At 40.5% G+C, this 13,302-nt stretch overlaps 1 protein-coding gene across 6 annotated transcripts in view; it reads left to right on the forward strand.

Annotated features, from left to right (window-relative positions):
- Positions 1 to 13,302, forward strand: part of AOX1 (aldehyde oxidase 1) — a 100,266-nt gene that overhangs the window by 24,656 nt on the left and 62,308 nt on the right. For all 6 annotated transcript variants that reach the window (XM_045033201.1, XM_045033202.1, XM_045033204.1 and 3 more), the window contains 4 exon segments: positions 69 to 158; positions 2,500 to 2,580; positions 4,949 to 5,093; positions 9,854 to 9,946. In XM_045033201.1, the coding sequence (XP_044889136.1) occupies positions 69 to 158; positions 2,500 to 2,580; positions 4,949 to 5,093; positions 9,854 to 9,946 (409 nt within the window).

Raw genomic sequence — 13,302 nt, forward strand, 5'->3', positions numbered from 1 at the left:
ATTAAAAAAAAAAAAAAATAATAATAATAATAAAAAGTTTTTCATCTCAAGGCATTTCACTGTCCTAGGAGTCAACTGACTGTCAAAAGAAAAGAACAGGAAAATGCTGCTTGGATCTGGGAGGAAATGATTCTTCCTCACTCAGCAGGGAAAGTGACGTGAGTCTCTGTCTGTTGTGTCCTCTCTGGGAGTATTGCTAAATATTGGCCTAGTGTTACTGTGCTTGTGAGTTTTGATGGTCATTCTCTGCATCACGTTCAAATCTCCAAAGCACATGCACTAATCAATCACTTTTCATTTGGGAACCGAGTAATGAGGTGATTGAAAATCAGGCTCTGATTTTGCCCTTCAGTCTCTGAAAGAATCAAACAATCAAACATAAACCTACTCAGACAAGAGCAAACAGACCTGCCCCAACTATGATGAGTCCCATCCTTGGGTGGAAAAGGGTTTTTGTGACTGACCTGACTCAGGCAGAGCTGTCCTCTATCACTGTGTCCCCCTTTGTAGAGAGAGGGCACTGCAACCTCAGCAGGAGAGCCTGTCCAAAGTCACATGGTGAGTTCATGATTAGCACAGCTGGGAAGTCCAGCCTGAAATACTGCAGTCTCTGGCTTTGCTCTCTGAGAGATACTAGTTTTCAGAAGACCCTGCTAAGTTCTTACAGGAATTACTTACAGAAGTTAGAATAAGGATAAAATAGAGTCTGCTCCCTGTAGACAAGGAAATACGAGAGAACAGAGTTATCCTTAGATGAAACTGAGCCCATCATCCCCCTGCTGTACCTATTTCTATCCTGCACACCTACCTAGTTCCCATTCTTGACCTCCCACTGCCACCTCATTTTGGTCTGAAGAAGGTGTGCAATGGAATAGAGGGTTTTTGCCAAAGAAGGCCGGCTGTACCCCCCACAACCACTTCACAGAGGACCAGTGCACCTCAGAGAGCTCAATACATTTTAAAGTCTGATTCTCGATTTTGTGGCCCAGGAAGTCAATCTAGGCAATGATTGGGCTCTGGGGACCACCTGATTTACTTTAACCAAACTCGAAGAACATGATATTTAAACTGGAGTGTGCCCTAATATACATTTACAGAAATGCAATCCTAAAATGGATCTTATGGTCACTGAGCCGCATGCTTTTTCCTTTTGGGAAAACACACACAGAAAGCACATTATAATGAGGTTGCTTGGTGAGCATGGATGCAGAGCAATTGGATAATCTTAAGGGTAACATCACAGAATACCCCTCTCTTCCACCAGGGTAGACCAGCTGGATGGCAGATGTCTGTCCCATGACTCTCCCTTCTCTTAAATCTATGTTAATATCTTCCATTACTAAGTCCTGGCCTAACACCTGGTTAGAGAAACTTTAATTCCTCAGATCTGATTCATTATGTTTGTTTTACATTTTCATTCTCACACACTATCTTATTTCTAGGTTTTAGAGATGTATCACATTATTGCCCCCTCTTCAGGAATGTTTTCTAGGAATAAGTGTTTCCAAAGCTAAAGCAGATCTCTTCCAGACAACATAAGAGTTTGGGTAACTTTTCACTGTGCTTTAGGTATCCTTATTGGTAAAAATGGAAATGACAGTTTACTTTATTTCTAAAATTGTTGCAAGGACTAAACAAATTATTAAAATACATAAAAGCACTTGGAATGTAACACCCTATAAATGTTACCTAATATTATTAAAATTAGTGGGGGCAGTGTTTATGCCTAGGCATGTATGTCTAGAGTCATTTTTATTTAAACTTCAGGACTTCTCAGAACCTTTAGCATTTTGAATCCTGACTTGACAGGTGACAGAACAATGGGTGGGGCACAGTGGAGATGAGGTCCCAAACTTATTAACCTCTGATAGTTTCTTATAGATTGCCTTGGTGTTTCACAGGGTACTCTTTAAACTACTTCAGAGAATACTCTTTGCCTTAGTATCATATCAGTGGTAGAGTATTTCTCTTAGAATAAGATTTTATTTAAAACATTTATTTGGTTTGGGGCACCTGGCCAGCTCAGTTGGTATAGCATGCAACTCTTGATCTCAGGGTTGTGAGTTCAAACTCCACATTGAGTGTAGAGATTATTTAAAAATAAAAATCTTTTTTTTAAATGTTTATTTTTGAGAGAGAGAGAGAGACAGAACATGAGCAGGGGAGGGGCAGAGAGAGAGATGGAGACACAGAATCTGAAACAGGCTCCAGGCTCCAAGCTCTCAACAGAGTCCAACGCAGGGCTTGAACCCACAAACCACGAGATCATGACCTGAGCTGAAGTCCAATGCTCAACCAACTGAGCCACCCAGGTGCCCCTAAAAATAAAAATCTTTAAAAAAAAAAACACTTTTATTTGGTTTGAACTATTTCCCATTACTCCTGCATTAGGCGAGTAGGAAAGTTATTACTATGTTCATTTTGCCTAATTATTGTAAAGAATTACAACAGTTTCCAGTTTAGCTGTGCTGACAAGGCCATCTTCTGCCCTTTATACAGATTTGCACAGACTTATTTGTGGAAGAGGAGTTCCAGCCCTTGGACCCTACCCAGGAGCTCATATTTCCCCCAGAACTCTTGGTAAGATGAGTTGAGTGCTTTATGTGTTTGTATAAATGTCACTGGTTATAAACTCAGTTTTATAAAACCACCCTTTCCTTCCTATGAAGTTGTCAAACTGTGGAAATATTTGATCACATCAAGAAGCCTGTCCTCACCCAGCTCATCAACCCTCCCTAGCTAATGCCCTTGACATGCTCACTGAAGCCTCAGCAAAGTCTCTTTTTTTTTTTAATGATTCCATCATTATTGTCATCGTTGTCATCTGCAATGTCCTTGTTGACTCTTCCAAGCCATCCAGCTTTGCTCAGCTTCTACCTTGGTCTTCCAGCCACTCCAGTACATTGAATCCAAGGAGCACTTCCAGCCCTCCCTATGCCTTACCTTTCCTTCTATCAGCATCTCTCTTTCCTCTCTGGCATCCAGTGGTCCCATTCTATAAAATACTTATTTCTGAAGGGGTTCTGAAAGAGGTGTCCATTCATTCATTCATTCATTCATTCAACAAACTTCAATCATCCAGCAACATGCCAGGTACTGTTCTAGGTACTGAATCGACAGACAGCAAGGAATAAAACTAACACAAAAACCTACCTTCAAGCAGTTGTAATCTGGTAGGAGAGGCAGATAATAAGCAAGATAATAGAAAGAGATACAGTGTGTTAGCCAGTGAGAAGGGTTAAGAAGGGAAAAGATAAAGCAGAAAAGGGGGATAGGATACGGGCCAGAGAAGATTTCTCCGAAAAAGTTTCAAAACTTTGAAAAAAGTTCTAACGGAAGTGAGGGAGCAGCCTCAGTGACATGTGGGGGAAAAGCAGTCTGGGCAGTGCAGACACCAAGTGAAAGGTGCCAAGTTTAGGAGAACACCTGCTACAGTCAAGGGAGAGAGCAGGGTCCAGCCCGGCTGAAGCACCGTGAATGAGATCAGAAAGGCACTGGGAAGCAAACCATGAGGACTTAGGCTACTTGGCTTTTACCCTATGAGAAATGAGAAATGATGAGGGAGGTTGGACAGGGGAGGGGCAAGTTCCTATTAATGTTGTAATGGGATCTGGGATCGTTCTGGCTGCTGGGATGGGAATAGCCTGCTGAGAAGCACAGGAAGGAGCAGTAAGTGGGGGAGGGATGGAGGGAGAAAAAGAGAATCCCAAGCTAACTCCACGCTCCACACAGAGCCCAATGGAGGGTCCCATCCCACAACTGTGAGATCACAACCTGAGCCAAAATCAAAGTGCCCCTCAGAAAAACAAAATAAAAAAAGGACAAGATAAATGATAAAAAACAAAAAACAAAAAACCTCAGGGCCTGTGGGCAGTTCAGTCAGTTAAGCATCAGACTCTTGATTTAGGCTCAGGTCATGGTCCCAGGGTCATGAGATATCGAGCCCCGTGCCAGGCTCTGGGCTGACAACTCGAGCTTAGTCAAAGTGCTAATGCTATCCTGAGAGATGGAGGCCTGCATGTAGGTGGTGAGAAGAGAGCCAATTCTGGATATAGCTTGAAGGAGAGCCAATGAGATTTGCTGCTGACTGTGATATGGTGTGTGGGAGAGAGACAGACGTCTCTGGGGAGAGACTGACTCTGACACTTTGGGCAGCTGGAAAGGTGAGTGGCCACTTACAGAGAAGGGGAACAGCTCAGGAAGAATAGGGCATTTTTTTGGTGGGGGTTCCTTTTTGGGAGCTTCAAAAAGAAGGGGATATGAGGAGCTCATTTTGGGATATGTTAAATCTGCGATGCCTATTAGACATCTGAGAGGAGACATCAAGTTCTCATTCAGATATATGAGTTTGGATTTCAGAGTAAGAGTCCGGGCTGAAAATACTAATTTAGGAACATTAGTATAATTATGATTTTTTTTAAATTTTTTTTTCAACGTTTATTTATTTTTGGGACAGAGAGAGACAGAGCATGAACGGGGAAGGGGCAGACAGAGAGGGAGACACAGAATCGGAAACAGGCTCCAGGCTCTGAGCCATCAACCCAGAGCCTGACGCGGGGCTCGAACTCCTGGACCGCGAGATCGTGACCTGGCTGAAGTCGGACGCTTAACCGACTGCGCCACCCAGGCGCCCTGGTATAATTATGATTTTTAAGGCCATGATACTAAATTATGTTCAATTAATCTATACTGAATTGTCATTGACAGGTGCCAGCTTATATTGTCACCTGCCTACAAAGAGCTATATATCAAAAGTCTTAAGTTAAAGGAGTAAATATCTATTTATGGAAGTTCAGGCATTAGTCAGTGTGTGTAGTGAGTATCTTCTTAGTCAAGTGGACTTCAGGACTCCTGAAATCTCTCTGGAGGAATATACCTCCACTTGGATCTCACATAAGCCAGGATGGCAGGTGTGCGCATGTACATCCACATTTTCATTTGCACCTAGAGAATGGCAAAGAACCCAGAAAAACAAACCCTGACCTTCCATGGAGAGAGGGTTACCTGGATCTCCCCTGGCACCCTCAAGGATCTCCTGGAGCTGAAAGCAAAACATCCTGAGGCCCCTCTCATCTTGGGCAACACTTCACTGGGTGAGTGATTACAGCATTTTTCCTCTCACCGCCAAGCTGGTCCTCCTGTCCCCTACTTTGCCCTCAGTCTATAAAAACTACTTTTTAAGGATAAAAGCCTCAACCTTTATAATAAAAATAATATAGTAGTATATTATAAAACATATATAATATACCATTGTATATCATATGATATGATTATCTAATTATATAATTTTGTACCCTGGGAGTATGCAGCATGACCCCCTGAGGTATGGGGAAAAGATATTAGAGGGTATTTTGGGTTTTTTGTTTTTGTTTTTGTTTTGAGAGAGAGAGAGAGAGAGAAAGAGAGTGCATGAGCCAGGGAGAGGGGCAGAGGAAGATAGGGAGAATCTTAAGCAGGCTCCATGCTTAGTGTGGAGCCCAATGTGGGGCTCCATCCCATGACCCTGGGATCATGACCCCAGGTGAAATCAAGAGTCAGACTCAATTGACTGAGCCACCCAGGCACCCTGTGGGTTTTTTTCTTTTTTATCATTTAATTTATCTTGTCCTTTTTTATTTTGTTTTTGTTAAATAGTGAGTAGATATAATGGAAGTCTGTAAAATATGCATGGGTACATTAACAGTGCACACCCAGTTACCAGCTACACCCAGTTTAAGAATGAGCACTTTACCAAGAACTTTGAAGGCCCGGGAGCCCTCCCAAACCACATCCCCTTCCCTTCCCTTCCTCTCAGAAGCACTCATTAGTCTGAATGTGGTAGTGGTCAGTCACTTTCTTGTATTTACAATTTTACCACATATATTTGAGCCTTTAAGCAATATGTCATTTACCTTAGCATATTTTTGAACTTCACATAGAGTGACATAGTGTCATTCTTCAATTTGCTTTGTTTGTTCAACATTCTTGGCCTGAGATACACTCATAGTGTTGCAGGTAACTGCTAGACTCCATTGTGTAACTACATATAATTTGCTCCTCCATTCTACTATTGAAGGACATGGAGCGATTTCCAAGTTTTGCCTATTATTAATATTCTTTTTTTATTATTAAGTTTTTTATTTTAATTCTAGTATGGTCAATATACAGTGTTATATTAGTTTCAGGTGTGCAATATAGTGATTCAGCAATTCTATACATTATTCAGTGCTCATCATGAGAAGTGTACTCTTTAATCCCTTTCACTTATTTCACCTCCCCCCGCCCCCCAGCCACCTCCCCTTTGGTAACCATCAGTTTGTTCTCTATAGTTAAGAGTCTGCTTCTTGGTTTGTCTCTCTCTTTTTTTTTCCTTTGCTCATTTGTTGTTTTTTTTCTTAAATTCCACATATGAATGAAATCTTATGGTATTTGTCTTTCTCTGACAAACTTATTTTGTTTAGTATAATGCTGTCTAGCTACCTCCATGTCTTTGAAAATGGCAAGATTTCATTCTTTTTGATAGCTGAGTAATATTCCAGAGAGACAGAGAGAGAGAGAGAGAGAGAGAGAGTGTGTGTGTGTGTGCACGTGTGCGCGTCTCTGTGTGTGTGTCTGTGTGTCACGTCTTCTTTATCCATTCATCAATCGGTGGACACTTGGGCCGTTTCTGTAATTTGGCTATTGTAGATAATGCTGCAATAAATATAGGGGTGCATGTATCCCTTTGAATTAGTGTATTTGGGAGGTAAATTTCCAGTGGTGTGATTCCTGGATCATAGGAAAATTCTATTTTTAACTTTTTGAGGATGCTACATACTGTTTTCTACAGTGGCTGCACCAGTTTTCATTCCCATCAGCAGTGCACAAGGGTTCCTTTTTCTACACATCCTCACCAATACTTGCTATTTCTTGTGTTGTTAATTTTAGCCATTCTGACAGGTGTGAGGTGGTATCTCGCTGTAGTTTTAATTTACATTTCCTTGATGATGAGTTATGCTGAACATCTTTTTGTGTGTCTGTTGGCAATCTATGTGTCTTATTTGGAGAAATGTCTGTTCATGTCTTCTGCCCACTTTTAATTGGATTATTTGGTTTTTGGCTATACAGTTGCATAAGTTCTTTATTTTGGATAGTAACAATTTATCGGATATGTCATTTGCAAATATCTTCTCCCATTCAGTAGGTTGCCTTTTAGTTTTCTTGATTGTTTCTTTTGCTGTGAAGAAGACTTTATTTTGATGTAGTCCCAATAGCTTATTTTGGCTTTTATTTCCCTTGCCTCATGAGACATCTAGAAAAATGTTGCTACAGTCAATGTCAGAGACATTACTGCCTGTGCCCTCTTCAAGGATTTTATGGTTTCAGGTCTCACATTTAGGTCTTTAATCCATATTGAGTTTGGTTTTATGTATGGTATAAGAAAGTGGTCCAATTTCACTCTTTTGCATGTAGCTGTCCAGTTTTTCCAACACCGTTTGCTGAAGAAACTGTCTTTTTCCCATTGGATATTCTTTCCTCCTTTGTTGAAGATTAATTGACTAAACACTTGTGGGTTTATTTCTGGTTTTCTATTCTGTTCCATTGACCTATATGTCTATTTTTATGCCAGTACCATATTGTTTTGATTATTACAGTTTTGTAATATAACTTGGAGTCTAGAATTGTGATACCTCCAGATTTGCTTTTCTTCATGAAAATTGTTTTGGCTATTTTTGGGTCTTTGGTGGTTCCATACAAATTTTAGGATTGTTTGTTCCAGTTCTGTGAAAAATGGTGTTGGTATTTTGGTTTTTGGCTATTGAGTTGTATAAGTTCTTTATTTGAGATACTAACACTTTTGATGGAGATTGCATTCAATCTGTAGATTGCTTTGGGTAATGTAGAGATTTTAGCAATATTTGTTCTTCCAACCCATGAACATGGAATATCTTTCCATTTTTCTATGTTATCTTGAATTTCTTTCATTAAAATTTTATAGTTTTCAAAGTACAGGTCTTTCATCTCTTTGGTTAAGTTTATTCCTAGATATTTTATTGTTTTTGATGCAATTGTAAATGGGATTTTCTTAATTTCACTTTCTGCTGTTTGATTATTAGTACATAGGAATGCAACAGATTTCTGTACATTGATTTTATATACTACAACTTTACTGAATTCATTTATCCATTCTATGATTTGGGGGTGGGGATTAGTTTTTAGGATTTCCTGTATATAGTATAACATCATCTGCAAATAATGAAAGCTTTACTTCTTCCTTACTAATTTGGATGCATTTTATTTCTTTTTGTTGTCTAATTGCTATGGTTATGATTTCCAGTACTATGTTAAATAAAAGAAGTAGAAGTGGACATCCCTGTCTTATTCCTGACCTTAGGGAAAAGTTTTCAGTTTTTCTCCATTGACTATGATATTAGCTGTGGGTTTTTCATATAAAGCCTTTATTATATTGTGGTATGTTCCCTCCAACCCTACTTTGTCAAGAGTTTTTATTATGAATGGATGTTGTACTTTGTCAAATGTTTTTTCTGCATCTATTGAAATGATCCTATGGTTTTTATTTTTTCTCTTATTGATGTGATGTATCAGGTTTATTGATTTGCAAATATTGAATCACCTTGCATCCCAGGAATAAATCCCACTTGATTGTGGTGAATTATTTTTTTAATGTACTATTGGATTCAGTTTGCTAGTATGTTGTTGAGGATTATTGCATCTATGTTCATCAGTGATGTTGGCCTGTAGTTCTTTTTCTCAGTAGTGTCTTTATCTGGTTTGCTATCAGGGTGATACTGGCCTCACAGAACGAATTTGGAAGTTTTCCTTCTTCTTCTATTTTTTAAAATAGTTTGAGAAGAATAGGTATTAAATGTTTGGTAGGGATACCTGGGTGGTTCAGTCAGTTGAGCATCTGACTCTTGATTTCAGCTCAAGTCATGATCCAAGAATGATAGGATCAAGCCCTGCATCAGGCTCTGTGCTGAGCATGAAACCTGCTTAAAATTCTCTCCCTCTGTCCCTCTCCCCTGCTCATGCGTTTTCTCTCTCTCTTTCTCTCTCTCTCTCTCTCTCTCTCTCTCTCTCTCTCTCTCTCTCTCTCTTTCTTTAAAAAGAAAAAAAACTAACTTAAAAAAATTTTTGGGGGGCGCCTGGGTGGCGCAGTCAGTTAAGCGTCCGACTTCAGCCAGGTCACGATCTCGCGATCCAGGAGTTCGAGCCCCGCGTCGGGCTCTGGGCTGATGGCTCAGAGCCTGGAGCCTGTTTCCGATTCTGTGTCTCCCTCTCTCTGCCCCTCCCCCGTTCATGCTCTGTCTCTCTCTGTCCCAAAAATAAATAAACGTTGAAAAAAAATTTTTTTAAATAAAAAAAAAAAATTTTTTTTTGGTAGAATTCACCCATAAGGCCATCTGGCCCTAGACTTTTGTTTATTGGGAGTTTTTTTATTACTGATTCAATTTCATTGCTGGTAATCAGTGTGTTCAAATTTTCTATTTCTTCCTGCTTCAGTTTTAGTAGATTATATGTTTCTTATGGTGAATATTCATATATGTTATATGTTTCTTATGATGAATATTCTTATATATGTCTCCTGGTGTCAATGTGCAAAAGCTTTCTAAGAACCTCCCATCCATTTTATTTTCTGGTTTTATAAACATATAATGAATGTATAAATAAGTAAATACATGTACTGGGAGAACATCCCTATAAATTTACTTTGCAGGAAATATGGCCATTGCTTTCATATTTATACACATTTATTACCAATTAAAAAATGGTATCTGAATATTTTTATGAGAAACTTTCAGTACCAAAAAAAAGGCATATTCTCTTTCCTAAATCTGTCTAATACATATATATTTATTTATTTACTTTTCAGGACCTGCAATGAAATCTCAAGGACGTGTTCACCCAATTCTCCTCTCTCCTGCTAGGATTTCTGAGCTCAGTATGGTATTTAAAACAAGTGATGGTGAGTTCCTGATGTTCTTAGTAAAGCATTAGTGAACCAATCCCTGCACTAAACTTACACTTACCAAGTAGTCTGAAACCTCCTCATACATTTGTCTTGTCTGGTCTATTTCTAGCTCTTCATCATTTTTCTGATGTGATATAATATCCCATCCATAAAACCTTGCCATCAAAAGCTTTGCAGAATATGAGGTATTCAGATGATATTATTCAAGACCTTCTAGTCACATGCAGGATTCTTGCCTATAAAATGTTATGTGACCAAAAGACAATAAATTTGCAGTGTAATTTTGATGGGAAGACAGTAAGAGAACTAGTGCCATCCATCGGTTGAACAGTCAATTCCTAGGAGGGAGGGTGCTTGCAGGGGAAAGTGGGAGAAATATCATCAGGCACTCAAATGCTACTTGTTTCATATGGACAATGGCAAGAGGTAAAATGAGACAAAGACCTGCCCAGGTAAACACCTCTAGTCACTTACAACATCCTTCAGGGCCCACTACCTGCCAATACTACTACATCAGGCAAGGTGGTACTCACAAAGTAGTAAGAAAGCATGCAGGACTTTGCCTTCTTTTACAAGGAACCTTATTTCACTCCTCTCCTCATCCCCCAGACCTCCTAGCGTGTAAGTACATGCATATAAGTGCTCAATTCAATGACTGACAAATGAAGAGTGGGAAAAAAATGAATGAATGGGTGGGCCAGGAACTTGAGTTTGGGATGCAGTGGTAGTAATGACTTTCTTAACTTAGACAACAAGGAGTTAGAACTGAAAGTTTGAGTCAAGACTTACTGGCCATTGTGTGCTTGTGGGCATCACTGGTAAGCAGGGCAGGGGACCTACCTTGGGTGTATCACTGCCATCTAGGAGTCCCGCCTTCCTGGCTTCTAACCATCATCAGCCAAACTTAGACTGTGCTGCAGACCAGCAAGCATGCCCTTCCCTGACCTCACCCCACCCATTTGCAAGGGGAGGGACCCTTCCTGGTTTTGCCTAGCACTGCAGCCTCACAGCTTCAGGTTTGGGACAGTTCAAGTAGCACACCTAAATGTCACTCAGAAAATGAGGGGAATGTGCTTAGACTCACTCAAAATCTTGGTGAAGGCAGAAGGGAAAGAAGAGGGAGAGCAGCATGGGTGGGTTGGGAGCAGAGGTGACCAGTACAAACAGAAGGTTAAGACAGGAAAACCCTTCCCTGACCTTCACCCCAGGCATCATTTAACCCACCACTTTCAAACTTCTCTGTCCATAAAAAATCTGAAATAGAATAAGTAAATGAAAATAAGATGCTCTGTTTGAAGGAAAGGGGAGACTTCTCACCATCCCTCTGTCTCCGGACCCCTGTGTCTATGCCTGAGAGACCCCTTCAGAGCACAATTCATATCCCTCAGTGTAACCGCAGTCCCTCATCTCAGGAATTCCTCATGAGGAAGCCAAGATGCAAAAGGAAAGTAAACTTGCCCAAGGTCCCTGAACTGGCTGGTGGCCCGGTCACTAAGCCACATATCTCCCATTTCCAATTCAGAACCCTTTCCGTTAGCACCCTTCCTCATCCTCCAGGCCCACCCCAGGGCCTGTCCAATTGGTTGTTCAAATGGACTGCTCAGTTTGGATCTGCAAACAAAGTAGAGCCAGATTCTGAAATCTGAGGAAACAGTATGCCTTCCTCAAGCCCTCTTAAAACTAAAGTGTGAGTACCCTCTAGTGGCAGAATGTTCCTTCAGGAATATTTCTCTGGATTCTTGAACTTTTCCTAAGGCCCAGAAGAAGGCAGGACACTGGTGAGGGAAGGGTACATTGAAGCCAGGTGTGTGTGTGTGTGTGTGTGTGTGTGTGTGTGTGTGTGTGTGTGTTCCCCCCTCCCAGAATCCCCTCCCACAGGAGTTAAATCTCTGTGACAGCTTATGTTTGTTTAAATTTTGCATGCTAATCCATATCACATACATGTTTGACTTAATGTACATTTTTTTCCCTCAAAATCTTTAGTATATTAAATGCTCCAGAAAATCCCTGCATCTTTATCCCATAGACCCATGAACTCTGAAAAGCATGAAGTTAAAACAAAACCCACATTCTCAGAATCAAAGTTAAAGCTCTTTCCAACTACTGGAATATAAGCTAGGTGTTATGACCAAAGATGTAGCAAAATACGAATAGTACAGTAAATACAATTTTCTCAGTGCAGCTATGCCATGGCTCGCCCAAAGCCAGGGGGTAATGTGAGCAGTGGAATCAGAGCAGAGCAGACAGCTAGACTTTTACTCTCCCCTGGGGCTGAACTGCCCTATTTTACCTACATCAAATAAAAGATGGTTGTGCTGGTCTGTATGATGCTTCTGACCTTTAAATAAATAAATAAATAAATAAATAAATAAATAAATAAAGTCTTTTTGTTTTTTACTTCTTCCCTACTAATAAGGCTCTGGGTCTATTAGGTAGGAGGAATTGTATGGCAGGAATCAAGCTTGGTCTTCTCAGTGCTCCTGTGAGCAAAAGTATGGCCAGGATTTTTGCAGAAGTTAAAGACCAACCTCCGGTGGACCCTGTGGTGAGAGGAAGCAGCAGACCATCGCTGATGGGTCTGGGATGGGCTCCTATGTTGCAGAGTGCCTTTTATGAAACACTGGGCCGCAATAGGGTAAGGACTCTAGGTTGAGACATTCCAGGAAGGAGTAGCAGTTTAGTTACCTTCAGGCAAGATTTGCCTAGTATAAGGATAATAAAGAACAGAGAGTAGTTTCCCTAATCAATTAGGTTGGCTGTGATTATTGAAGTCACAGGTATATTATGTGTTATGTGGGTATGTTAGCAAAGGTGGGGGAAGTATTGTGCCAAGTACATTTTTAATATTGATAAAAGATAAAGCTATATGGGAGGGTAAAATATTCTCAAAGATTAATCTACAAGAGAAAACTCAAAGCATAGCCTGTGACATTATGAAAACAGACTAACTGCAATTAGAACCCAGCCCTGGAAGTGATGTCCAATCAGACTGTACGTGAGAGCAACTCATTCTACAAACCTGAGGAAGTAAAGGATTAATTTCAGAAGGCCAACTAAGTGATCTCCTGATGACTTGGGTGATTGCTTCACTTCAAAGATTGGTCTGAACTTTTTTCATACCTATTGTGGGGAAACCCCAAAGCTGGTGCTAGTATCCTGCCTATACTCACAAGTATGCCTGCAACACCTGTTGATTTTTAATTACTTCCTTTTTCAGGTGGCACATAGCGTTGCCCCAATCCTTCTGGATGCTTTCCCATCGCTCCTGCTTTTCTGGCCCCTCCCTGGGGACTCCCAATGTCCTGAGACCCAATAATACCCAAAATAATACTTCGGGAAGCTCTTCCCAG

The sequence above is a fragment of the Felis catus genome, chromosome C1, assembly GCF_018350175.1.
Source record: "Felis catus isolate Fca126 chromosome C1, F.catus_Fca126_mat1.0, whole genome shotgun sequence".
NCBI lineage: Eukaryota > Metazoa > Chordata > Mammalia > Carnivora > Felidae > Felis > Felis catus.